Source organism: Geospiza fortis, unplaced genomic scaffold (assembly GCF_000277835.1).
Source record: "Geospiza fortis unplaced genomic scaffold, GeoFor_1.0 scaffold50, whole genome shotgun sequence".
In the NCBI taxonomy this organism is placed as follows: Eukaryota; Metazoa; Chordata; class Aves; order Passeriformes; family Thraupidae; genus Geospiza; species Geospiza fortis.
The window spans coordinates 1,936,786-1,960,903 of record NW_005054382.1 but is presented as its reverse complement, the minus strand read 5'-3'; the positions used below and the strand labels follow the sequence as shown (position 1 = coordinate 1,960,903).

General features: G+C 38.3%; 1 protein-coding gene across 1 annotated transcript in view; it reads right to left on the bottom strand.

The window, feature by feature from the left end:
* ANOS1 (anosmin 1) overlaps positions 1–24,118 on the bottom strand; it is a 113,885-nt gene that overhangs the window by 46,421 nt on the left and 43,346 nt on the right. Inside the window, exons 3-6 of the mRNA XM_014308711.2 lie at positions 15,015–15,077; positions 11,649–11,871; positions 6,903–7,087; positions 1–19 (exon numbers count right to left, since the gene is read on the bottom strand). The exon at positions 1–19 is cut by the window's left edge and continues 111 nt beyond it. Of these exons, the coding sequence (XP_014164186.1) occupies positions 1–19; positions 6,903–7,087; positions 11,649–11,871; positions 15,015–15,077 (490 nt within the window). The remainder of the gene's footprint in view (positions 20–6,902; positions 7,088–11,648; positions 11,872–15,014; positions 15,078–24,118) is intronic.

Genomic DNA, 24,118 nt, shown 5'->3' with positions numbered 1-24,118 from the left:
GAACGCGCTCCTCCGTGGTCTGGGGGGGAAATGTCACACTTACACTGCTTGTTCTGACAAGGTCACCTGCCATCTGCTGTGCAGCACCCAGCGGTCTGGCTGAGCACACAGCAGCATCACAGGCTGCATGCAGCCGCCTCACCTGGCCCCAGCCATCACTGCACTGCAAAGCGTTTACAGCTGTGAGCAAAATGATAAAACCATCCAATTTTACAGTGCATTGCAGGTCTCTTCTGGAAAAAGTAGACTTTAGAAAATAGGTGAAGTGCTGTTAAATTCACACAATTAGTTTTGCAGTTATCACAGCCTTCACCACTGTTCAGGTGATATTTCAGGGAACTCGCTGCCCCAGGTGACACGACTGATTTCCTCAATTCTCAATTCTCAGAGAATTAGGGGTCCAAAATAGCTTAATGAAATCCAGTGCTGTGAGAACCCACTTTTTCTAGTTCATAGGAAACACAAAACTCTCAGATAATGAATGTATGCCCTCTTCACATCTTTGGCACTTAGGTCAAAAAGACACTCACAGCCTTAACTCTTCCCTGAAGACTTTTCTCAGGTCATAGGAGCTGACCTTTTCTCCAACAACACCTACTGAGATTGCCAGTGTCATGAGTTCAATTTCCAAATCCTGAGGGGAGAACCACTGAAATATGGCATAAGCACAGTTACACTCTGAACCCTTTCAGTAGGAAGTGCTTTACACGTTCTTATTGTGAGCCCTGTTTTCTTCCATTTTTTTTACCCCATTAAACTTTTGAAGAGCTATCTTTTGCATTGTTTCTTTTTTTTCCTTAAGGTACAAACACCAGAACTGAACACAGCCTCCTGGTAACCACTGAATCACTTCCAGCTACAGAAGATGTGTCAATATTGTAGAACACATCAAAAACATACCCACTTCGAAATTTTACTTTTACAATTACCTCTCAATTATCCAGTTTTCAATTTACTTTAGTATGTCATGTTTACTACATTTTGATTTAATTCTTTCATCAAAGTAACACACGAACCTGAACCAGATGTCATATATATGTCTAAATATATTATATAATCATCACTGATTACCATTACTGACAAAACATGCAAGCACATTAAAAATGTAGTTACACCAATTTATTTTTACAAGCTCTGTTTCATACAACTTCAAGAAGTCACCTTTCCTGTATACAACATTACTTGTAATGATACTAAGTAGCTCCCAGAAAAAGGCAAAACATAATTTCTGCTTCTTGCTCCCTTTCAAATCTGTGTAAGAAACCAGAAGCTGCTGACATAACTCAGATAACCAGAAACTGAGGAATTTGCTTCAGCTCTTCAGCAATGGCCTCTTAGAGCCCTGATAAATAAAATTTGTAGGTGTTCTTCTCCACTTAGTCTCTTCATTTGGTGACAAACAAAATTTAGGGAAACAAATATCTCATCTGTGTGTGCACGTAAGGAAAGGAGACCCTTTCTAAACCATATTATTGACTGCTCTCAGACTGCTGAGTGTTGCAGACTCTGAGCCCATCATATATTGCTGCTACTCAGAGTCCCTCTCCATGCAGACCACTCTCTTCTCAACTTAAGCAGGGGTAACAGTCCTGACAGTCTACCTCACCTCCTTTCCCTTTTTAACCTTTATGTTACTTGTAGAGTGAATTATCCAAGGTTTGCCCCAGGGAAGAAAGAGCCTACCCAAATCAACTTTTGCAATTATTTTTATTTTATGGAGCACTCAAATATCCTATTTTTTTCAACAGCCAGCTCCTCTATTGCTGCAACTGAAAACAGGTTCAGGACCAATATTTAATCATAAATAACTAGTTACAGTCTTCTGGGCTTTTAAAAATATGTTTGCTGAACTTTGTTACATGGCAAGCATAATCTGAATAAACTTAATCCCAAATCCCTCAAAGGAATACTATTTGCCACTGGCATCAGCTCATATTCTGTTGATTAAACGAAAGTATTTCAGTTGTGTCAGTTTCCCATGGCAACCACGAAATAATGTAAAATCAAATAAACTGTCAATCCATAATGCCAAAATTATTTTAACTTTTGAACATGCCTTGGGCCTATTACTTTCATAATTCAGTTTGTTGGCCAAGCTCCTGCTAAGCTCAATGGCATGCAGGAGGGTCTACTTCCAACAACCATGATATAAACCCCTTTGGCACCTTTTACATAGAATTAATAAATTTCTAGAAATAACTAAGTATTGCTGAGATATCTTCCACTACCTTAGTGCTATATCTATTTTTTTTTTTGTTCAATTTCTTTTGTTTAGTTAGTTCTCACTTGTTTAGTATGTTTGGAGCTGTGGTCATAATATTCAGAGTCCTTTCAATATCTTTCACATTAATTTAAACCCACCAAAAGCTATGCTGAGTGGTACCAAATAACTAATGGTTAAATTTCATCACACACCTAAAATTCTGTCTGAATACGAAAGAAAAAACCAACACTTTTATAGAATTTTTAAGAATCATAAATAAAAGACAAAAACAAAAGATCACCACTCAAATCATTACAGAATCATAATTACTGTTTATTTGGCATTGTTTACTTATAAGATGAATGTTTGTAAGATAGCTTCAAATCCCAGCAGGTATCTCATTTGGAATAAAATAATAAATTAGTCCTCAGACAAAATAACTGGCCAACATGTCCACCTTCAGAATCATGCAAAGTTCAATGAAGACAAGGGAAAATCCCTATTAATTACATTAGGATACAACTTCATATAAAAGCAGCAGGTAATCTTAATGACATAAGCTGGACAATACACATAATACCTTGACATTACTTCTCAAGAGCTCGTTTTGGGTCCAAGGGACAACAGGCCACCTCCAGTGGCCAGAAAGCAGAACGAGGTTGGGCTTTCTGTGAGAATTTGGCTGAGATTTGCCCAGAGCTGCTCTATTTAGGAAGCACTGACAATTCTACTCCTCTTCCAGCAGCTCTTAACTGTTTAAATCCTGAGCCCTTTCTTGAAAGTAGTCTCCTCATCCTGTCCTTCAAAAGGGGATTATCTGTTACTGTCTTCAACACGGCTGCAGAAACCTCCCTCTGCTGCCCCTACAACTGAGTAATGATCAAGAGCATCCCAGAGCATGGATGACCTACCTTCAATTCCATCCTTTGTATGAGAGGCAAGGGGAAGATATTCCCCAGCACCCTGGATGCCGCATGCTACTTAGAACTATAACATGTTATATATTCACATGCAAAACTGTTCCTTGGAGAAAGAAAGGCTGAAAGTCAGAATTTCTTGTAAGGGAAAGGTGGGATTTACTACGACTGGGATGGAGGAGAAAAGAGAATATCTGACCCAGCAGCATAGCAGTTTGACCATTCAGGTGGGATTCTTGTGTCAACACTCCAAACAGTGTATATATGTTATGCATATATGTTAAAAATTGGTGCAAAGAATTCTTCACAGCAAAGACCTGGACAGAGGACTCTATCCAAGGATCAGTAATCAATGGACTGTTTCACTGTGCTCATTCCCCACTATGAATCCTGGACTCCTCTCTGTAGCACAAAGGTTTAATAGAAATAGGAGAGTACAGCCTTAACCCTGCTGAGTTCACAGCTCTACACCTTTGGAATCAACACAGTGATAAAAGAATTTGCATTTCAAAAAGTGAAGGGATACCACCCAGGGTATCAGAAAAGCTGAGTTTCTGTTTCCTCTGATACAAAAGAAATTCTGAGTGTTGTATCCACTACTCTAACAAAGGACAGCAGACCTGCCCTACTTCATGTGAATGCAATCCCACACAAGGTGGGCTCATTTCTCTGCTTACCAAAGCAAGCCTCCCCAAGAGATGGAGAAAGAAACTTAAGTGTACAGGACTGGTGGTTAGCTCCATCCAGCAGGTATTTCTCACTATCATGGGTTGAGAATTTCCTTGTGATCCTCAGAACCAGAACTTCAGGTGCTTCAGAAGCTTTATTTTTGAAACAGATTAGCTGTCTACAGAGTTTAGACAATTGCAAGGTGAAGCACTAAGATCTGTCAAAATCAAGCTATCAGTAAATACTGTTCCTTATTTGTTTTAGTAATGTACTAGACTAATAAATGTACTTCATCACTGTCTGCCCATATGTGTATATATGTATATATATGTGTGTGTGTGTGTGTGTGTACACATTACATCCATTCACACAACACAGACATGCTCTGTCTGAAAATAACTGGCCTGGTATATTTTAATCAACTTTATTATATTATAGTAATATGATTAAATAGCAGAATTTCCAATGTAAACAGTAATGCTACTATTTTTAGAGAGAATTAGTACCAAATGGAATGGTAAGTCTGTTCACACGACATGCAGTATTTCCATAGGATAATGCAGCAGGTCCTGCTCAGCTGGCTAGCTTGGCCAACTAGCATCTTAGTTACCATAGTTTTTATATTAATGGAACTTAGTCAAATGATTAATCATATCAAATTTTCCCCAAAATACGCCGTAAAAAAACTACATTAAAATCCCTTCCTCCAGAAGTGAGAAATAACTAAAATAGTTTTCAATGTGTTTGCTTTCCTGATATAACTGGAGAGCAAAATAGCATACTAATAGATTGAGCCTTCTTCCTTAAAAAGAAAACATAAAGATGACACAACAAACATGGCACAGTAATAAACAAACATTTTCAAAATTATTGTTTCAATACAAAGTAAAAATTTGTGTCAAAAATGAGAAATTACTTGCAAATTAGCTCCTCTAAGGCCAATAAAATACAGCAAGTTTTTGTTTTTTTTAATTTAAACCCCTTAAAGTTATTGAAAATTATAACCCCATTTTTTCTTGGACAGACAAAAAATATTAGAAGAGTAATTCTCATGAAAAATTATGAAATTTCTTATAAGAAGATGCAAACAATAACTTTGTTTATGCTACATATGGGTATAAGCATAGAGAAATTCCAATCCTCACCCACAGCCTTTTTGATCTTTGATTGCTCTTCACATGCTCTCTACCTTAAGTCACAGATTAAAAAAAAAAAAATTCTTCAAAGAGCCAGAATCATCTTCCCTGGACAGAGATGCTCTAGGAATTCTCAGCTAAATGGCTGAGCTCTTCTCAGCCTTTGCCTACAATGAAGGGCTCATACCTCAATGTTTTGGAATCACACAAGGAAAACATCTCAGTTACACAGACAAGGGAAGCCTGGAGGCTGTGCACACAATCACTGTAGTCAAACTGGACATCCATCCTTGCTGCTGATATTGCAAAATAAATTCTATCACATTTGGCCAAACAAATTTGATTGCCTGGTGGGATGTCTAAAACTACAAACACCATAGGAGGAGGTACACTACTCTCCAAAGACAGAAATTCTGATTACTAGCAGCCCTCAAGGGTGCCCAGCCTGCATGTCCCATAAGGTACACACAGTTCACAAAGCCAGTTGGGCATCCTGAAGCGTGCTTTGAACTGACATTCCCAGGGGGGTCCACCACACAATCAAATTCATGTCTCCTGTGATGCAGAAGGGACAGTGAAGTTGTCAGAAAGATGTCAGTCCCTTCTGCCTGCATTCACCAGACCCCAGGAAAGGCAGCTGTCAGGCTTCTTATTGCTCTACTGCTCTTCTTATTGCTCTTACTGCAAAGGAACAGTGTTTGTGAAGCACTCTCCTGCAGATGCACAGCAAGGCAAGGGTTCATGTATGTTCAGCTACTGTGGAGCATCTATAGTGCATGTTCCCAGAAATGTGCATGTGGTCTGGGATGAGAAATAGCAGAGCACTGTGTTCCCTTTGCAGCCTGGATTCCTCAGCCACGGCAGCTGAGCCTCCACAGTCTATCACAGACACATGGTTCAGTAACAGTGAGGAGTAATTCAGACCTGGCACATTTTTTGCCACTTGGTATTTTTCTTGTAACAAAGGCAGGAGGTTGTTTCCTGGAATGGAGAATGCAGGTTCAAGACCTGCACCTCAATTGAGAAATCATAAGCCGCTGTGACTTGATCAGTTTTGGACATGCTCTCATGGGCTTGCACAAGCAAGGTTTCCAGCCAGGGTCTGCTGCAGGGGGTTTTTCCTGAGCAAGATTACAACATAGTGACAGCTCCCTCTAGCACCATGCTGAACCTAAGAAATTCACTTCTGAGTGTTCAGCCTCACAAGCTTCATGTTTTTGTAAGACAGCATTTTCCAACGCAATCTGAATTGAGAATGAGCACAAATTGTCACAGAATTTAAATCCCTTACTCTGTTTTGTGGATGGTTCTAGTTATTCTCTTTTTCCTTTTTTTTCCTAGCTACAATGATATTTTGCAGATCTTTTCAAAATCAGCATTTTATTTTTCTTGTCAGCAGGGATAAGGGTGAAGCAGTAAGATAAACGATTGGAACTCTGCCATCCAGGTGGACTGTCAGCATGGTAAAAAACAGATTGAAACTGGGAAGGAACTAAGTGAAAATTTATGCTCTGTTGGCTGCTTCTCATTAAGAAACATTTGCTCATGAATCTTACATTTTTAGTCTGGATTGCACTGAGTGATAAGAGCATGACATCACAGACTTTTCTGAATTGGGAGGGTCACACCTGAGAAAAACAAGTTTACAAAGAATAAAGGTTTTAGTAATTTTTTTCACTCTGTTTTTGTTTTGTTTTGTTTTGTTTTTGGGGTTTTTTTGGTTTTTTTTTTTGTTTTGTTTTGTTTTGTTTTTTTGTTGTTTTTTTTTTTAATAAATAGCCTTTTCACCAGCTGGGTTTTTTAACTTTTGACAAGAATCAAGCCATGCCTTGGACACTGTGCAATGAGCTCCACTAAACTCAGAAGGACTATGTCCCTAATGCGCTTCCTGGAATGGATTTTGGTCTCTAATTCTACATTCTTCAAGAGACTTGTGACATTCTGAGACTAGATCCATATTGCTTACAAAGAACTGACCTGTGCCACAGTTTGCCAGTTCGTAGCATCATCCTCACTTGGATGGATCCCTTGATTCCACCTCCTCTGAACAACATAGATCACAGGTTCAATGGAAATATTGAATTTTGAAGACCACTTCACCTCCAGATCTCCAGACTGATGTTCTATGAATTTTAATTCTTTCCGGGGTTTCAGCGGAACACCTGTAGTAGGAATGCACAGATAAAAATATATGAGTAATTTACAAGATATGATTAAGCCATTTGTAGATGAAGCTGTATAAAAAATAATTGAAAAATGATTATTTGTCAGAGAAAATGCCAAAAAAAGAGGAATGATAAGCATGGAAGTTTCAGAACTGTTCCTAGCTAACCCATCTCTGCTAACATTAAAATTTGTTTTTAAAAAAATCTTCAAAATTATTTTTTTATTTCATTAAAAAACTGAAGGGTGTGAAAGTCGTAAACTAAAACTGACTTTACAGAGAACATTTGCCCAATACAACTGGGAGAAAGATCCCTTTGTTCCCAAGCAGAATCAGCTGTACCTCTTATTCAGTTTTTCACCCAATTTATCCTTAAACACATCTAGTAACAAAACTTCCATAGCATCACATAGTAGCCTATTTTACTATTTCTCTATCCTTGCTACAAGAAAGCTTTCTCACTGCCTTGTTTAGTCTCCTCAGCTGCATCATAAACTCAGTAGTGGTCCAAGATGTTCATGGATCATGGGGAAGGGATTCTTTCTTTTATCTATGAAGAAGCTTTCCATGTACCACAAGACTGTTACCATGCTTCCTAATGTTTTCTTCTTCAGTCTAATAACTACAGTGCACTCCATTTCCCTTTAATTTCAGTGTTCCCAGATCCCTGTTCACTCTTGCAGTTGCCTCTGGAGACTCTGCAGTTGCCCAAGAGCCCTTCTCCAGAGTCAAGCCACTGCACACAGACTGTGTCTAAGCTCTTAGCAGTGCAGACCAGCGAAGTGTGATTATTTCATACATCTTACATGAGTCTGATGTACTTTAGAAAGCTGTTTGCTTCTCCGTGCCTGCATGATCTTATTGACTCACATGCTGCAGCTGCACTGCATTATGTGTCCCTCTCCACTCTTCCCTAAAGAGCTAGGAAAGGTAATTCCAAGACATCTTGGAATAGATATGTTATATATATTGTCAAATTGTTCCATTTCAGAGAAAAAGATGTATTTCTAAAATATTACTGTAATTTCTCATTAGACAGTGACACCAAAAGATGGTTATTTATGTTGTTATACTACCAGTAATATCACCTTTTTGAAAACATCTGCAGTAGCTTGAAGGAAAAAACAACTCTTCAAATTGGACATCTTTTGATTAAATCAACAAATCAAGTGTTAGATACATTTCTCTAGACAGACATTAGGAATATTTATATTTGAGTGTGCAGCATTTTGTCACTTGAGGATATGTCACAAATAAGATCTCTGTGTTGACATATAAACCTTCTTAGCAAGTTGTCATATGCACTTTAGTTATTTTGTTGTTTCAATGACTGTCTACATAAGGCCACCTGCATGTATTGGTTAGAGAAATTGTTTCCTACTCAGTCTGCCACAGATTACTTAGTACCAAAATTTCCTCAAGTGAACAAGCCACTTTTACATTTTAAGGGGTATTCTTATAAACCTGAGTATACAAGGACCTAAAAGTAAATGAAAATCATCTTGTAGATCTTCAAGAAAACTAAAATACGCCTGAAAAAAACACAGTACCTAAATGTGGCTACCACAGCAGTTTAGACCCTGGATATCCTTCAGTAGCCTAATGTCTTAGTCTAACATAATGAATATGACTTAGGATTTCCACATTTGCAAATCCTTCTTTAGTTATGATACACAATAATCCCACAATTTGCATGTTCAGAAAACTTCCATCTGCTTTGCATTAGGGGCAGTTGGATTCACTTGATTGGAAGGATCTCAGTGTTATGTAATCGTGTGCAGATGGAGCACGGCAGCACAAACAATGAGAGCACGGCACAAGTGCACTTTAAAATACTTCTGTGGAACCAGCACCATCAGTTTAATATCCAGATGTGAAGATCCAATTACTCTTCAATGTGCCTTTTATTATGTAAATGGTCAGCCCCCTTTTTCGTGCTGGAACAAATTAGCCCTCAGTCTGCAGTGCTCCAAAGTTTGCATTAGTCCAAAGTCTGCAGTGCTTAACCAAAGAATTCAAACCACTGATCACCGTATGTTGCCATAGCAGAGTCCAGGAAAAATGGTTCTAAAGGTGTCTTTCAAACAGCACATAAATCTCAGTGCCATGAAAAGTAGCTGCACATTGGCCTGTCATGAAAACCTGTATCTTAAACATTGGTTCACCCAGAATTCAAAATGTTTCCATTGGAGTGCCTTGTAAAGGGTACATCCATGGCATCAACACAATTGTAAACAGTTCTGCAAGCACTCAGAGATGAGCACATTTAAACTGTACACTATAATACAAAACTATTTTGCTTTAAGCATGGAGAGTCATAAAACTGGATGACCATCTGACCCCAGTTATCCTACCACAATCTTGCCACATCATCAGACCCTTTGAATTTCCAAATCTTCCCTTCACAATTCACCTTTTTCTACACAGATTTGCAGAGACACTTTCTCAAGTCCTTCACTAGTTGAGACAGTGTAAAGATGGGGGATGAGGCCAGTGATAGAACAGTAGGAGAGAACATTTGATATCTCCACTAAAGGGATATAAATATGTGAAGACCACATAACCAATTAGTATTATTCCCAACAGAGATGCAAATGTACTTGTCACATTAATCCAAAAACATTCGTAATATGTCTTTGGTGGCAGTGTACTTACATTAACATTTTTTTTTAGGATTGGACTTTAGCACTCAGTACTAGAGGGCAAATTCAGATTGGTAATCCAGCAAATCAGACGGGAATTTTACATCTACTGTTGTAACAAATCTCCACCACTTGATCAACAGTAAAACTATGGAAACTTCTGCAGACTCTTAGATTCAATCTGAGTTCATTTTCAAGCTGTGAGTGCTGTCAAAATGATAAGAATAAGTACTGAACTTATTCACTAGATCTTAGTCATGCTTGCAGAGTTTGCTCTTCCTTAGTGACAGGAAGGTCATTTACCCCTGGAGGAAATGAATAGCAAGGCTGCTCCACTTCTATTTGTCTTTTGTTGCAGTAAGACAGGTTGAAGAGGCTAATTAGCTGAATTCATCAGCTGAGAAGGCAGTAGGGTATTGAGCTTGCCCTTCCTCTGCAAGACATATATGCTCTTACAAGCCAGCACCTCCTGCAGATCGGTGATAAGATGTTAGGGAAGGTTAGTGCTGCTCCCACTTAATCAGGCCAAACAGAGGAGACCTTCCAGTGTGTGGTTACAGAATGTATCATATCCTCTCATATGTTCTGTCAGCTCCAGGAGCATCTAATCTTGTTTTATTTGCTTGTTTGTTTTTACCTTTTGCAGTTATTGTATTTACTGGAATGCTTTGCAGTTGTGGTGTGGAGCTTGAACGTGTAAATCATTGCACACACAACATGAATGCCTCTTTACAACTCTGGTCATTTGTCTTAATAAGACAAAAAAAACCAAGTAAGTGATCCATTTTAATAACTTTCATTTTGAAAGGTGCTATGTGTTGGTGTGTACTAATTCCTCTTAGTTTTAAAGGGGCTGCTCTAATCCTGCAAACAAGACAGTTTCCCTTCTGAACACACTGAAAAGGATTTATTAACATTTTAGTTAAAATAATGAACTTAAAAATAAATTCACTATCTTCTTTACCTATTTTATCATGTTTCCATCCACATTTTGAAATAAGCATGGATTCAAACCTAAGCCTGGAGCTTAGATCAGAGTTCTGCTGATTAGGCTCCCACAGAGAGCCCACACTATCTGATTAATAAGTGAATAACTGAATAATATTTATTTTTTATCACTGACATAAGAAGAATTGATTCTTGTACAAAAACACCAACCGTGTGGTAAAAGAATATTCTTTTCACAAATGCTTATTTTTCTGCATTAAGAGAACATTTTTCAAACATTTAAGTGTATAAAGCTTTTTTAAATTTCAATAAATTAAACTCTGGAATTTGTCTAAGCAAAAAATTTATTAGCTTATATGTTCTTTTTGGAGGATGTCAAAAAAAGGTTTATTCACAGAATCTCAGGACTCAAATCAATTAAAAATTTTTGAATAAGATTGCCTTAGATTCAAATAATTAATTAACATATATCTGTATGCAAATATTATAATCTTTCACTATGTTGTTCTGTGTAGATTTTTCTTTTATTAGATTATTTCACAGCTCCTACTTGGTAGTCCTATCTGCTTGGCTTGTAGACATAAATGTTATTTGTGATTAATAGGACCTGAACTGTTTATCATTAAATATTTTCCTGCTTCATTCTCTCTTATTGGCACCAAATTAAGTGAGATTTCACCTAAATTGGCAAAGTTTGTTCTGCTTATGATGACTTATAATAGTCACAAATTTACATTCCAGATTTCCAGACAAGGGCTTCACAAGGGGAGAAAAACCCAGAAATTTAAGCAACATTTCTCTCTGGTTTTCCACCCTTTCACTCTGCAACCACATCTCTACAGGTACCTCTCCTTTTTCTTCCCATCCATACAAACTCCCAGCAAATGGGAGTCCTGGTTTACTAGGAGACTTCACCATGGCCTGAAGTTGTTAGCTCAGTATGAGTACATATATATTAATGATCTCTACCTTTATAGAGATTTTTTGGAATTTGGCACGTGTGACCACATCCATTGGAACAGCATTTCTTCACTCCAGAACATTCAATATCAGCTTCACAGCTTTCAACACAGGCAGCTGCAAAACCACTGGCCTTCTCAGGTGCTGGGCAGTCCCCCTGCTTCACAGACAGGATGTACTTAAGGAATTCACAGCTAGTTAGGCATTCATAATTCTTCTTGGGGAAAAGAGGCTAAAAGGAAAACAGAAGAAGGGTATGTTTTCAACAGGAACAATCAAAAAAAACCAAAAAAACAAACAAACAACCAAACTCCATCAAAGAAAAAATGTTATAAATTTTCCAAGACCTCCTAAAGGATTATTCAGATTTCCAGCTTTTGCAAGACTAGCAAGACTATCCCTGAATATTTATATATTCAAGCCACTTCTGAAAAAGCATTCCAAGTACAGAATGATGAATTCCCTCAAGTAAGACCACCATATTTAATGGAACTATGTTGTTTATATCTGCCAGCTTTCCCTTGTTTTCCTCACATTGACTGGCCATAAAGTTGCTCAATGACAGATTAAAAACACTCCCAAAACAAAGGGGAAGCAATGGTCAGACAGTCTGCTGGTTTTGGACTACCCCACATTCCTTCCTCTGTACTTTACAACACTTTCCCCACAATATCTGATGTAACACCATTCTAGATAAATAAGAGAAATCTTGTTTCATTATACTGTTTGAACTAAGTTGGCTAAGAGAAGATTTTGCAGCATCTTTATGTTCTTGCCAGGATATTAGTAATTGTATAATTCTTCATGGAACTGGAGCAGCATTTATGATAAAATGATCAGCAGGAAATAAAAATTAAAATAAGCTTTAAAGATATTGATTAAAGATCAAAGTGAATGCTACTTACTTGAGAAATCTAGTTCTAGATATTTAAGAAGATGCTTCAATGCACAGACACTTTACAGCATATGTTACACTCAGAGGTTTGCAAGGTCCACTTAAACCAGTATTTCAAATAGCTTCTACAACCCTGGGAGAATATGGTGTGTGACATGGAAATTACATCTCCTCTTTGTTTACTTTGGTGCAGAACCAGCTAAAATGCTTCCCTCAGAATGACTGCAGCATGTAACTGGCATTGTCTGTAACTGGCATTGTCTGCAGCTGGCCCAGCCATACCAGAGCAACCAAAAACCTTCCAGCCTGACAGATCTGATTTACAGGCTCCTGAGCCTACACAGGAGTTATAACGCACTCTCTAGATCCAACTAGGCACATAACTTCTGAAACTTCTTCCATATTCAAATGTTTTACTTTCTTGTTTTACTCCTATCATATCTCATGAAATGAGGAAGCCTTGGCTATCACAAGGCCCAGGTGTTTCACAGACTATTCTCTGAAGTCACTGTGGCACAAGAATGTAGCCCTACATTACCTCTCCCAACTTTTCATACAGAACAGTCCAGGATTTTGAACCAAGCTTTCAGGCATGGATTTGGGTGTTGCAGGCTTTAACCAGCCTAAATGCTGCAAAAATGAGCAGTCTCTATGCCTCCTACAGACCCCAGTGACTCTTGGACACGCACTCCTGCTGTTCCCCCCACTGGAATGCACCTGATGCATTAACCAATTAAAAAGCTAAATGAGTAGGAAACTAAGTTTATAGGGGGAAAAAAAACAAAACCAAAAACAAGGAATCAGATAAATTGTTCCTCAGACATAAGGTTTCCTTTAACATTCAGTAATACACTCATTTGGTAAATAAGAAGTAAGGCAAGGTAAAGAAGGTAAATAAGAAGTAGGAACTTTGAGAAACACAAAGCTAAATTGTTGCTTCCAGATTTTTTACAAAATGCAAAAAGATTGAAAACACTCTCACAGGAAAACAGCCTCCTTTCACTCAATCAATGTCTATGGGGTATGCATGAGTCTGAGATAAAGGAAAGTGGTCCCGGGCTTTTGTGTTTGAAGCTAATTTCAAATCCTAAAACATCACAAATTTGCAGCTACTTAATTAAAAATGTTATAGCTCCCTGAGGCATAATAAGTCCTCAAGGCTTCTCCTCCTCACCCTATTTCACAGCTCATTTTTCAGTTAGCTGCTAAATGTGCTGCTCCTCATTATGGGCCTTTGAAGTTCTAAATTTAGCTTTAACCACAAAACACTAATCAAAGAAGGATGCTCACTGTTTTTAACTACAATAGAACAGTGTTCTACAAATGTTTTCCTTTTAAACCAATTTTATACAAATTTTCACCCATATCTGGAAACATATAGTCTGAGTGAAGAGCGATATACAAGAACAACACAAATTAGATCCACTAAAACTGCTTTTTTAAAGTACTCTAGAATTTTGTATATGCAAAAGTAGCAAATAATCTGAGTTAAAAAACTTGCAAGGCTTGGTTTTCATGAGAAACCTTTATTTTGTCTTCTGTGGTAACTACATAGATCAGTAATTCAGTAATCCCTATTAACACATTACTGCATCTAACATTTTTTTAGTTGAAATTACAGCTTTTTCTAATAATCCTCATGATGTTTAAAATAATTTAAATGTAGGACATTCACTTATACCAGAAAAAAAAGTGTCCACAGTAAAGAGGAGTTAAATCAGTGTACCTGTAAGATCAATATATCAGATAAGGTCATTTCTATTTTTTTATAGGAAAAGATTAAAATCTTCCTAAGAACTCACTTTCATAGACTTGAATATATTTGAACCTTCTATTATAATAAGGCAAATTTTTATTGAGCTGATATTTCCATTTTGAACTAAAAACCACCTAAGAACTGCAACAGATCACTTCCACCAACTCAGAGCCATGTTTTAAATCCAGTTAAAAAATCTCCCTCTTTGTTCTAGTTTGACTGATTCAGGTTTGCTTCTTCACAGATTATTCTGATAGATGGTTCAAAAATAGTTTTCAAAACACTTGCTCTTGAATAATTCCATATTTTGATGTTAGTCTTCTGAACTTCAATTACTCCTGGGGAACTACTCTTCTATAAATCAGACTGACTTTCACATACTCATCTGTTCTAGCTGTCCTGCACAAGAATTTTTCACACAATAATAGTCAGAAAAGGGAGAAGGGCAAGTGGTAGAAATAGCATCTTAGAGTACCTTCTGAGAGATGCTATGTAAGTGTGACTGGATTGAGTCTTTACAAGTCCAGATAAATCATTTGGTCAGAAAAAAAAACCCTTTTTTAATTCAAAATTAATATGGCTACATTCTTAAATGTGTATCCTTTCAAATAAAGGCAAGTGGTGCAAAAATACAATGGTTTTCAGCTGTCTCCTTGAAGCCAATAATTTAAATTAAAGAGGCTGCTAGAACAAAGTGAGAAAGTGTGCCCTTGGGCTGACCTACCTCACAGAAGCTTTGGCAATGGTTTTTCTTCAGGTCCCAGGACTCCTTGCAGGGCTCCAGGCACTAGGAAGAATCAGGAGGCAGAGAAGTGTCACAAAGAGAATGAAATAAACAACCACAAATAACCTTATTTCTTCTCCAGTTTTTCGGCCCACAGGAAGTTAATAATCCACTTCTCCTGGGGATAAAATTGTGTCATTGAGTCATGGTGTCAAAACAAGGTCATGAGAAGTCATGGTTAGATCACGAGAAATATTTTCAGTATTTCTTACTATACAAGGCAATTGACTCACTTGTCTATTATGCCACCCTACTTTCCAATTTACTGGATGTAAGTCCTAATACCATCTAACACCATGTTCCTGGATCACAGGAAATGCCAAAAAGAACTACTCTAAACTACAGAAAGTGAAATCTTTTCCTCACTGACCAGCCTAAAGTAGACAGGCACATTGCCTTCCCAAGCAAGAAACTATTTCATCAGGCTGTGGAGTAAACTCAGCAGAGGTTAAAACACTATTTCTGTGTAAATCGATAATGTTCACTGGTCTGTTAGCAAAATCACTTTATTTCAAGTACCATATTATCATTATTTCACCTTCAACCTCTGTTGCAATGGTTACACAGAGAGCTGAGATACAGAGCTAAGCTTCACACAGCATACAGAAAAATCACACTGTTAAGAGCATTTACAACAGCTGGAACATAAACTCAGATTCACATCCAGAAACCTTTTCTCTTCCTTTGTTAAACATAAAATGTTGAAAAATACAAGCATTGTTGGGAGCTAATGATACCTACTCCTCCTGGTAATAGCGGAAAGATACTTATTGTACCAAAATGAAAGGCCTTTGACATGCAATGAAGTATTTGTGTCGTTTTCTTTTATGCACAGTATTAGACTGGATCAATATACATTTATGCTTTTCAAAATCAAACATGAATACATATAGGCTGCACCTCAGTGGTCCACCTGATACTGTTGTATCATCAACGTTGTAAAAACAATAGTGTTTTAAAATTAAGCATTTTTCTTACTAGCAACAAAGCCTAAAAATGTAATAAAACCATTAGTCACAGAGGCTACATATTTCAGAAAAAAAGATACCACTTAAGCATTTTCTTTACAAATCTATTAATATTTTAGACTCGGTTTCTAGCTCTTCAAAATTCACGTGTTATATACAGATTAATTAGAGGATACATCATAAAATGTCACTGAAGTCAGTCAATTCAATTAATTCCACAGTGTTGCTCCTCCTGTGGTATAGATACTGCACATTTGAGCTCAATTCCACTGTCATGTCATTTTACAGTTCTCCTGTTCAATGATTTTAGTCCAAAAATTACTGAGGTATAAGTGGTTTAAACAGAAAATGAGAGACATTTTGACCATTCTGTGACTTTGTCAATGTTGCCCAAGACTGCCAAGTTTGTTCAAGGTGTTTGTACCAGTCTGTATCTCCAGTGCAAATAAGGCTCCAGCACCTGACACCTCCTCTGGCTGTCACTCTGTTTCAAAAGCCACTCAGGACAGCCCAGGCTGCTTTCACTGGGCCCCAGCAGCTCCTGCCTCAGGGCAGGCAGAGACAATGGGCATCCTCAAGGGAAGATGGACAAGATGAACCAGGGCTGAGCAGCACCCTGCAGTCCAACTGGTCTTGGAATATGTCAAGGAAAAGCAATGATGGAGCCTGTCATAAGGCCTCCATAGGCTCTTACAGACTCTGGTTAGGGTACACACTTGCCTAAACACTTATATAAACAAAAATAATCTCCCTACTCCTGCTGCATGGAGTCCCCAGAGCACTGGGCTAGCCTGCCACCATGGGCAGATGCAGAAGCTGACAGCCTGCCTTTAGTGGAGCTGCACCTCTGCACCATGTTGGGTGAGGACAGTGGAGCTGTACCACTGCACCATGTTGGGTGAGGACAGTGGAGCTGTACCACTGCACCATCCTGGGTGAGGAGAGTGAAGCTGTACCATTGCACCATGTTGGGTGAGGACAGTGGAGATGTACCACTGCACCATGTTGGGTGAAGATAGTGGAGCTGTACCATTGCACCATGTTGGATGAAGACAGTGGAGCTGTACCACTGCACCATGTTGGGTGAGGACAGTGGAGATGTACCATTGCATGTTGGGTTAAGAGTAGCTGCTAGCAGACAAAAGAGTTGCCAAGATCTGGAACTGTCTTGCTGAAGAGATAGTATTAACCTTGCAATAGCAGAGATGGGGACACCTCACAAACACAGGTTTGTAGGGGGATAGAGCATAAGTAAATAAAGGTAGTATAGAAAGTAATCTTACCCCCTAAAGAGTTGCAGCTGAGTCAATTATTAAGAATTAGGAGCAGGCCTGATGTTAACAGGCCAGAGCTGTAGCCAATAAGAGTGCTATAAAAGTGGATTGGTTGGTTGAGGGGAACTGGAGTCAGTTGGCTGCTGTGAGGACAAGGAAGAGTCAGTGCCTAGAGGAGCTGCCTATGAGAAACATCAAGGAGGTACGAAACTAGCAATATGGAACCCTTGCAATGTAGTGACAATAGAAGTCATGCAATATAATGACAACACAGGTTTGTGCATTTATCCTCTTGGTTAACCTGTTATGAGGCTTCCCTGAAGTGGGACGCTAGAAACATTGAAAGATTGGATCCAGGTCTCTTCTTTGAGTCCTTGACTTAAAATGTAAATGAGCTGAGATCTCTCCCACTGCCTGGTGATCTGATTCAGGATAAGGAGCAATCTGGGCAGAGAGCAGCTGGCAGCTGGTTTGGGCTCTACTTTATCTAATAAAAAATACCTTGCAGACACAGCCACCTGCCCACAGAAGCAAAGCTTAGGCATGAAGACGGCAGACCTCCAGCAGGCAGCAAGGCAGTGGCACAGGGAGCACCCCAGCCATCCACTTGGTAGGTGCCACTGGTCCCTTGGAGCCACCACCCACCCTGCCCTGACACCACACGTGGGCTCTACACTGCTGAGGCAGGATGAGATGTGGGACGCAGCACTGAATGTTACGGGACAATGGCACTGGTCAGAGGATCATGGGGGTCAATCACAGCAGCCTTGATAACTCAAATCCTCCTAAAGAGCTTGTTTCATCAAACCCAGTGCTTAAATCTGGAACTTGGAGGCTTTTTTCCTCATCCAGACTGTTGCAGAGTGATTATTCTGTACTAAGCCATCGTATCAAAAGCCAAAACAATTGCTAACAGAAAACACCCCAGTATGTGTCATCCCTCAAAATTTGGGGGGGGGTGGAAGGGTGAGTGTACATGCACACACTCTCACAGGTACAAATCTATGCATAATATAATACTACAAACCTGCTGCTATTTAGACTGCATAAAATTAGAAACAAAGAGCAAAATACTGTTTCATTCAAGGAAAAAGGGTTGTGATTGCTTTGAAATATTCTGGATTGTATTTTTTATTTCATCTTTTAAAAAAATATGTATTTAAGGGTCATGTTGGAGAATTCTTTTCCGTTCTAATTTTTAATCTATAAATAAAGCAAGCAGGAGATTAGCATATGATGCATGGCATTTACATTAGTTACTAAAGGGGTTTTCAAAATAGGTCTACTAACACTTTTGCTTAGGAAATGATGCCTTCGATCTGAGTGGCAGAGAACTACACCAACAGAGCACTTTTCAGAATCTAATGAATTGCAAAACATCATTTAAGTACTGAAATACATATTTATTCAATTATTATATATTTATTAAAATATCATATTTAAATTAAATGTCTGCAAATTACATATTTTAACTATTTATAAAGCAAAAAAAAATTATTTCTGTCAGAGTAGAAGACACTCTCCACAATATTTTTGTCTAAAAAGGCTTTTTACTTCATCAGAGTAGAAACTAAGACATTTGCAATCTGTTGTAAAAACAATGGAATCTAAGTATTACAGCTGGACTGTAATTATCCTTTTCATTATCATTCACCATTCCCACTGCTCCCAACAGCAAGGTCAGAAATTAATGGGTTATGTTTACAATATAAGTGCTTCACTGTCCTATGGAACTTAAATATATGGAACTTAGATGGTTGAGAGAAAAAAAAAGAAACAAAACAGCTTTCACTGGACAATTTCCTAATAACTGGCCATGCAGGAACAAGTACCTGAAAAATGCATTTGCTCACCATCAGACACTATGTAGAAAACAGAGTCAGGAATTTACCCAAAGGAGAATATAGTGTTCATCAGTCCTAGAGAGAATTATTTTGTGATGGGTACATTTAAATATACAATTGCAGCCAATAGAACCACAAGAGAAGTGATTTTGAATCTGGAAATCTCAGTACAGTGGCAGTAAACACAACATAAAACAGAAACAGGCAGCAAGAGAGAAATAACTATTTTGATATTTGGGGGTTTTTTACATATCTTTAACGTTTTAAAGATGCTTTTTAAACATCTTTAAGATGTTTTTAAACACCTTTCTGTTTCTGAAAAATCAGATTGTGAGATGTCTGAAGAACAGTAAATGGACATTTACCTAGTTCAAACCAATGAATAAATAGCATGGTAGCTTGCTGAAAAATATTAGGAGTCTGGATGCCCATTTGAGGAATGTACATCATTTTTTGTCAATTCATTTTATAAAAGTCTATTTACACATTTGTCTCTCCTGTGTTAACTCATGTCCTCCTAAACTTTTAGATGGGTATAAGATTAATAGCAAATTACTTGTATTCGGCATATTAAATTGAAAGAAGTATTTGGTTCTGAAACTGAAGTTAGACACACTTTATTAAAGATCCCTGTTCTATGCTTTTAATCTGCAGTTTGAATCTCTTCCCCAAAAACCACAGGTGTGACTGTATGTTATAAAATTAAAGTCTCAGGTAAACAGGACTATATGCAGTGAGAATTTCGAGAGGGAAGAATCTGACACAAGCAGGTAGGTGAATCTCAATGCCCCAGTGGATCATCCCCAGTGCTCTCCAAAACCCACTCTCTTGGGCAGCTCGACTGATTCAAAGGCTGCACATGAGCACTGCTCCACGTGAGTGGCTCATGGTATCACATGGTGTTGCACTCAGCTTGTGGGCACCTTTCCTCGTGTCCAAGTGCCAAAGATGAGGCATTGCAAGGTTTCAGCTGTTTCAGCAATTTCAGGTGCTCATACACCCTATCAGGTCAGGCACCCCCTGAACACATCTATCTTGTTTAAAATAAACTATTAGAAGTAAAGCCGACCTAAAAAAAACAGTCAGTTGCTCAAGTTGAAAAAAATCCATAAACCCAAAGAGAAGGGTTCAACTGCAGAATCAGTAGGTGCCATATTAGCTTGCAGGTTGCTGTATGCTGTTCAAGAAGCCTCTGAGCATTCTGTGAGATCCATTTTATGCCGAGTCAGCCTCTTGCTTCTCTCTTTTCCCCCTCCTCCCTCATTAGTAGAATGAATCATCAGAGCACTAGTCATCAGCTTTCTAGAACTCAGTGTGACATTTTGGCTCTGTGCTGGTTTAAGCTGGGACAGAGTTTATTCTGTTCACAGTACTAATATGGGATATGCTTTGGATTTGTGCTGGAAGCAGTGTTGATAACACAGGGATGTTTTTGTTACTGCTGGGCAGTGCTTACAAATGCTTACATACAGCATCAAAGTCTTTTCTGCTCCTCACCCCATCCCACCAGGGTGGGCTGGGGGTGCAGGAGTTGGGAGGGGACACAGCAGGGACAGCTGATCCCAACCAACCCAAGGGATATCTATCCTATGCCATGGGGCATCCTGATGAGCACATAATGATGAGGAGGAAGGAAGGGCAGGGCACTGGGAGGGATGACCTTTGTCCTCCCAAGTCACTGATACATGTGATGGAGCTTGGCTTTCCTGAAGATGGCTGAACACCTGCCTGTTCATGGGAAGCAGTGAATGAATTGCTTTGCTTTGTTCAGATGCAAAACTTCTACAACTTTATCTATAAAACTCTGTTTATCTCCAACCACAAGTTTTATCCCTTTTACTCTTCTGAATCTTTACCCCCATCCCATCATGGGGGGAACTGACTCAGAGGCTGTGTGGGGTTTAGTTGTCAGCTCAGTTTAAACCGCAATCAACTCCTAAACTTCAGTTATACAATGTAGACTGGGAGAGGTCTACGTATCTTCAAAACTTTGAAAGCCTAATAGAAACAACTGTGAAACACAATCTTTTTGTGTAAAATAGTAGTTTTATGTGGCTACCTGGAGTTAGTCCTCTGTTTATGTTAAAAAGGTTCTCATGAGAATTACACTAGTAATATATTTCCCTTGTAGCTGAATAAACAAAAGGGTTAAATGACAGAGAATGGTTCCCTGTCTGTGCTGCCTGTTTTCTCTCCTGTAGGTCAGTGAGCATCACGATTTGGTGAAAAGGAGTGATTTTGTATTCAAGGATCAAGTCTTAATTAAATTAGTTACAGTTGGGGTTATTCTGTGACATTATCATGTACATTGGGAATCCAGCTGATACTGTCTAAAAGTATTGCTAATTGTACAGCTGGTTTTGAATGAAAGCCAGGTCTTAGGTTTTAAATAGTTAGGGGGTTTTAGATTTCTTGAAATGTGTTTTTTTGTTGTTCTGTATCAATGACATCCTGATGTAGATTGTGGTAGGATAGATGATAAGGAACAGGTTGCTAACGAGGAATTTATCATCTGCAAGTACTACTTTATTTTAATTAATAAATGTCTATATACATATATAAAGAAATGGAAAAATCCTTCATTTATAACCAACATTTAGACAGTCTAATCTTATGCTTTAAGGCTAATAATGATTGTGTTGTACTTTTTAGAAGTCTACTGCTTAGAACAAGGAAACAATAAAATGGCTGGCACAGAAATTAAGGGAATGGTGTCTCTGTTGGAGGTGCAGTAACAGCTACCTTAACTATTCTGAATCCTCAACAACTGTAAGGTAAAACAATGAAGCACAAACATCCAGGGTCCTAGAGTAGCAATTACAAAGTGACAGGGACAAGGAACAGCAGCCCCATGGCCACCGTCACATTCTATTGTAACACACCACACAAGGGTGCACCTGCAGGTTGGGATTCATCTGAGATGAACACCCCAAAAAACTTCCCTGGTTAATTCACATGGGACCTCATGCAAAGCAACTTGGCATTAAAAGTGCCCAGGGTTAGGTTGCAGGAATGCAGTATTTTTTCTTGATTTCTAATATCAAAACATAAGAGGAAGTATAAAATATTCAGCACTGACCTTAGTCAAGAGGGTATTTCCTGGCAGATTTTGCTACATCCCTTATGAAAAGAATAACAAAACTGTATAACAGAGATACAAAACATATTATATATGCAACTGAGATTAATTTTCAATAATTCTTATCTAAGGAGGATGACATATACAACCTGCAGGTGAAATACAGAACTTAAGACATACCACTTACTTTAGATAAGAAATACTTTTTAAAATTGCATTTCTAAACCAGCATTAAAAAGTTTAACTTCTGTTTTCACATCCAAGAAGTGTGCTCTCAATAAACAGGAAAGGGTTTCTGCAGATGGGACTATCAGTGTCTCATAGCAGTCCACTACAACCTTCACCTCACCAAGCCATGCAGAACATACCTATAAGTATTTTCCAATTAAAGAATTCTGAAGGACATAGGAAAAAAAAAGTTCAAAATAATATCCAGATAAGTAAGAGAAGGACAATGCACTGACACATTTCTTTGAAGCTCTGTTTTGCTACTTTAGCAGAGATGTGGTCAAAACCTGGAGTACAGCTCTGCTCACTCAGCCTCACACAAGGCTGAGAAACACAGCTAGTGAAGGCACCTACAGCAGTTTTAGGTGCAACTTTCTCCTGTCTGTTACCAGCACTTTGGAGAGTGGCCTGGTCATTCAAATGATTATTTCAGAGCAGAATGGAACATTTCTGAGAAATTCAACTGGGTGCAAAGTTGAGCAGCATACTTTAAACTGCTATAGCAAATAGCTGCATTTGGTGTGTATTTATTTTACTTGGGTGTGGAGGGACTGAAAGCACACACAGAGACAGGCATTACGACTCTCCACAGTTATGCAAACTTACCAGTATCAAGTCAGGACTTAGAGTAAGGGAAATATTCAGAAGAGCCAATTGTTGGTTATCTAACAAAAACATGAACTTGCAACATTTATTTTCCTTAATTGCCCAGTTCATTTCAGTACACAACATCAGGGTGCCAGTCCCACAATTTTAACTGTTAGCAATTTGATACTGAATACCTTCAATACCCTAAGCAAATAAAAGAAGCCTTATGACCTATAGGATCTGACTAGGAACAGTACCAGTATTTCCTGCAATAGAGATAGGGAAAGGGCTAGTCACAGTATATCAGTTAAATCTGTCAGACCTTTAAATATACAAAGTAGCATTACAGGCTTTATTCCTAAAATTATGGCACCAGAAAGACCAAGACCTTTGCCAAGAACTTCAGGTCAAATATTCTGTAAGTCCATGTAGCCTTTGTTGTTAATTCCCAAAATTAAACAGAAAGTAAAAGGTGCCAGAAAAGTTGTACACATACTAAAGGCGAGAATCACTGAAAGTGTTGAAAAAGGAACTGTTTTGACATTAAATATTTGAGAAGTAAATTACAACTAAAAAAATAAATTAAAAAATAGAAAAAGAAAGAGGGGAAGTCATACCATCACACTTCAGCTGAAATGCAGCACTTTCAACCATAATCCTTTTAGAATTAAAAAAAACTTTCAACTCTGACAGCTTGGTATCTATCTGTATAGCTCAGTTGTCTGGCATGTCAAATTTTGCCAGCAGAAGTGTTTGTTTGAAAAGACAGAATAATCCTAAGACTCATTTCTATGTTTCTAATTTTTGTTACCAAGTCAAAGTCATGGCCATCGATGTCAACAGAAAGTTGACTCCCAAACATTTGTTCGTTCCTGACCAGTTCTTGTCAAAATTTGTTTACAAGGTTTTGTACTAGCATATGAAACCAATATATGTACTTTCTTCTTTTTCTCCCTCATAACCTGAAGTTTAACAGTCACCAAAGAACAATTTGAGCTCTCATTTTGCCTGATTTTGAACCATGGAATTGAACTCAAATCTCCTACATTCAAGATTAATCTCC